A 4,913-nucleotide genomic window follows, 5' to 3' on the forward strand; every position below is an offset into this window, starting at 1 on the left:
CTGTCTTGTTGTAGTTTTTTAATCTGGAGTTTTTTGTGACAACAAAAAAAAGAAGAAACAAGATAAATAAGGGAAGTTTCGTTTGTGAAAAGCTACTTGAAGGAAGCCAACAAGAGGCAACAAATTAAAAATTGAGTTTTGATGTTTTGCATAAGTCTAAAATTATCACCCAAATTTACAATTGGGACGAGATTTAATATCCACCACGAAATTCACTGGCAAAGCTAACCCAAAAAATCGGTACCATTCAAGAAGCGATATGATTAGAAAACAACTTTGCAACTTACAATAACATTTCTTTGAATCAACTCAACCGAATCATCATTTTTTATTACACCTACCAATTGCCAGAATACCAGTCACACAACAGAAAAAACTTATCCAGCTTTATCATCATCATCATATCCCTAATAGCATGAAACATTTTCTTTTTTCTCTCGTTTATCAATCAATAGAACAAATAGAATCGAATTGCAAGGAAATCACAAGCTGTATGTTATATACTTTATATCATACCAGTTAAATACAGAGTCAGGCAATGAGGTATATGAAACAAATACTAATAAACAATCTCATAGAACATCATTACGCAACCACCGAAAAAAAAAAAAAGCAAAATGAAATCCAGAAATTAAAAAAAAAAAAAGAACATGGTTAATTGAAAAACTGAAAATTAAAAATCAAATCCACCAGCATCATCAAAGCCAGCATCATAGCCCGCATCATAATCAGCAGCATCAGATACCATATCTCCAATCAACATGCCACCCAAGGCACCACCAAGCAATCCAGCTCCCAATCCCATTCCAAATTTGTTCTTCTTTGGTTTCTGAGCCTGAGGTGGGTACCCATATCCAGGCTGTTGCGGATATCCATAACCTGATTGATGTTGTGGATATCCGTAACCAGCAGCCTGAGGTGGGTACCCATATCCCTGTTGGGGTGGGTATCCACCATACGCCTGCTGAGGTGGATATCCATATCCTCCTGATCCTGCCACAGGCGGCGGCGGGGGAGGATATGGTGTTCCATAAGGCATCGAACTGGATCCCGCCCCGGTCGGAGGATAAGCCATCACTGGCTCTTGTCCCGTCTTGGGTGCTTTAGGGGCCGGGGCAGGAACATGTTCGCCTACTTTGTAGGAGAAATTCAAGGATCCCTTGGATTTCCCTGACTGTTTCATCACCTGGTAACTGACTTGGCGGAAGGAACCGTCGTCGCCGGGATTGTCCATGAGTTCCCTGAGAGGAACATGGACGGTGCCGATAACGGTGTCGCCGAGGGTGCGGTCGGAGACGAGCTTGATCTCAAGAGACAAACGATTCTCCTTGGCCAGCGATTCGTTGACGGAGAATTTCACGGGGTAGTTCCACGTGGGGTTGCTGCCGGCGTCTTTGTGGACGTGGGTGGTGGCGCCCTGAGGGTGGAGAGGGTCGCCGGAGAGCGTAACGACGGCGTATACGTCCATCTTGGAGAAGAGGTTAACGTTCTTGATGTCCTTTGCGGATATGATGTTGAGTTCTAAGGTTCTGTATTCCATGGTCATCACAGAGGTGAAGAGATTTTGAGAATTTTTGGTTTGATAATAAATCTCGATGGTTATGTATAGAACTGAATCAGTATATGAGATTTTGATAAGTTTTGTTTGGAACTGAAATCTTGATGTTTATGTATTCTGAAGAACTGAACAAACGAACATATATATATATATATATATATATATATATATATATATATATATATATAGGAACCTTCCAGGTAATAAGGCGCTTTAAATTATTATTCACGCGTATTGCTATTTTTAATTTTAGTTAATAGTTATATTTTTATCTAGTTTATTAATCTTGCTTAATGTTTAAGATATTTTACTAAATATTATGCAAGAAATAAGATATTTTTCTAAATATTCTGTAAAAAAAAGATATTTTAATAAATAATTATCCAGAAAAAGATATTTTACTAAATAAGAGATAGTGAAATAGAAAAGGCAACAATTAATCTATTATGCCCTTTTATGCAACAATTCGTCGTGTGCTTTTCTATTTTCTTTGGGTGTTGAGGGAACCGTGTGATTATTTTTTACTACTAGTGTTTTTGGTAATAATTGGATGCTCCCTAATGTCTCTTAATGTAATTTAAATAGGTTGGAAAACGTAAAAAGAATTAAGAAAAATAACAATTACGGCCCTTTTATGTTGCAATTGGTCGTTTACTTTTCATTATTACTTGGATAATGATTCGTTGCACACCCTAATTATTTTCATATAATATAAATAATCACTAAGAATATTTTTAAAAGTTTGTTCGCTGACCAGGATATAATAAGATATGAAACTCAGATAAGAATATAATTATAAGTGTAAAATAAGTTTTAATCTTTTAGATAGGATATAATATAAACTATATTCAAATGATAATTTTTTTTATAATTATACAAATCATAATGTTAAATAAATTATATTACATTGTAATTACTTTTCTTAAGATAATAAAAAATGATATAAGATATTATTACTATTCAAATATTTGATTAATGATTATTTAACTATTAATATTTTAATTAATAATATAATTTAAAATAAAAAACACATTAGACCAATTAGATAAGAGATAAAATAATGTTATCCTATTTTATTGACCCAACAAACAAAAGTTACAATAACACAAGATAGTTATTACTCTCGTTTAAACATCTATCTTATATTAATTTCATATATTAAGCATTTGGTTTAATTTTTACAAAACAAAAAAAATTCAAATATCATGTATTTCAATTTTTTTTTAATTGCTAAAATTCTTTATCCAACACAAGATTAAGCTTTGAATGGGATTTTCGGATGAGTCACAAAATTTCACTCTTCAAAATAATGTATAAAAAATTATATATTTTCAATATCAGAATTTCTTTTATATGTTATAAAATATCTCAATCGAATGTCACTAAATTTTAATACACTCTTTAGAAAAATAGTAATAAACATGATTAAATACCATAAACTTATCTATGTTATTTTGAAGTCTTAATTAAATATTATAAAAAAATTTGCAATAAAATATTATATTATATATATTTTTTAAATGTCAATTCAATACATCCCTAAAATATTTTCGTAAACATGAAAAGAATTAATGAAAAATCCAAGGGGATGTTTGATTTGGTTATTTTCTGTTTTCATTTTCACTAAAAACAGAAAACGGTGATGAAAATGTATTTGGTTGGATTTCTCAAAATATTCTTAGTAAAAATGAAAACAGGAAACAACCAGAAAATTAAAACAATAAATTTTTGTTGAGAACTGAAACTTCACTTCGGGTAAAATGAAATTGCGGTGACAATGAATATAATTTTAAGCAAATTTAAAAATATAAAAAGACGAGAAGTCAATATATCATAAATTTTCAGTATTTTTATTTCATGAAAACAGAAAACAAGAAGTCAAACCAAACATGTTTTCAGAATTCTAATCTTTTGAAAATAAAAACAGTTTTTAGAAAATAAAAACAGGAAATAAAAATAGAAAATGAAAATGCAAACTAAACACACCTTAATTATTCTCAAAGAAAGTGGAGTAGAACTTAATTATTGGCCCTTCTTGTAGCTGGCAAGAAAAGAAAGAATATGATTGGTTTGTCGTTATAAAGATATTTTTAACTTTATCCAACGGATCAAAATCCTTATTTTTATATTTATTTTATTTTATTCATTGAATTTTTATTGAAATACATGTCATAACATTTTTAGGTGCAAATTAAATATGCACCAAATGATTCCGTTGAAACTAACTTCTCGAACGTGCATGAATTATTGAATTAATTGCATTTGCAATGTCACAAATTACGTGTCATATGCATGTATTTATGATATCATCACGCGCGCACCTCTATACATAAAACTAACACGGGCCGGGCCGCGTCTTCGACGCGGACTTGATGTTAGAAAGTGTACTGTTCACGTTTCAAAAATACGTTTGTTAACCGAGTTTTTGAACTTAAAAACGAAGGAACAAATTTAAGACTTTTTTATAAAAAAAATACAATATATTTCATATGATTTTCTCTTCCAAGTTTGACGCATATGAAAAGTGGGAAAGTTTCAAGTTATTGGAATCCTTTTCACTTGTAGACTTCCATTTGTTTTCATGATAAGAAAGAATTTACACTGAGAAACGCGGCATTGGTCTCAGTTGCTTTGCATTTAGCCGGAAGCATATTTTGAGAATATCCAATGTGTCCTTTTTCACTTTATTTTTTATTTCTTTCTTTTATTTTAGCTTTTTAATAAATATTAATTCTATTTTTTTTATTGTTATCTCGTTACAAAAAGCTGTTTGAACCATATCTGTTTTAAAATTGGGCCAAAACCCAACACATTTTCCTCTTCTCGTTTTGGTCCAAGTGAGTCCAAATTTGTTACTTATTCCACTGTCACTACAAGAATTTCATAATTTTACTACCAATTTTAACTACCAACAAATTAGTAGTTAAGTTTATTATTGTTAATATCCAAATTTTACTTATGATAAAAAAAAAGATGAAAACTCTAGAAAAGACATTACTAAATCAAATGAAGGAAAAGTGATTTCTGATTTCTGAGATTAGGGTTTTCAAACCAGGTTAATAGGATCTCACCTGATTTTTTCTCTTATAGGAAACTTGAAAGGGATCACAGATCCCACGAGACATGATTTTGTTCATTGTCAAGAGGAGGCGTCATCTTGTTTGTTGTCATCAACAAAACTATTTTTTTTTTAATTTTAATAAATTTAATATTAGATTTAATTGTTTTTATTTGAGAATTTATTTGCAAAAAATAATAATATTTAAGTATTGTTCATTTGTTTACTAATTTTTAATCATTTATTCTACTTCCCTCAAAAAATAATTCAAAATTCCTTGAATCCAATGTTGTATTT

At 30.6% G+C, this 4,913-nt stretch overlaps 1 protein-coding gene across 1 annotated transcript; it reads right to left on the bottom strand.

Annotated features, from left to right (window-relative positions):
- Window positions 1-471: 471 nt before the first annotated feature.
- On the bottom strand, window positions 472-1,688 carry LOC114367961 (protein SRC2-like). The gene has a single exon (XM_028325248.1). It carries the CDS (start codon window positions 1,544-1,546, stop codon window positions 674-676), a length of 873 nt encoding a protein of 290 aa, XP_028181049.1. The 5' UTR covers window positions 1,547-1,688; the 3' UTR covers window positions 472-673.
- Window positions 1,689-4,913: the final 3,225 nt, after the last annotated feature.

The sequence above is a fragment of the Glycine soja genome, chromosome 9 (assembly GCF_004193775.1).
Source record: "Glycine soja cultivar W05 chromosome 9, ASM419377v2, whole genome shotgun sequence".
NCBI classification, from domain to species: Eukaryota; Viridiplantae; Streptophyta; class Magnoliopsida; order Fabales; family Fabaceae; genus Glycine; species Glycine soja.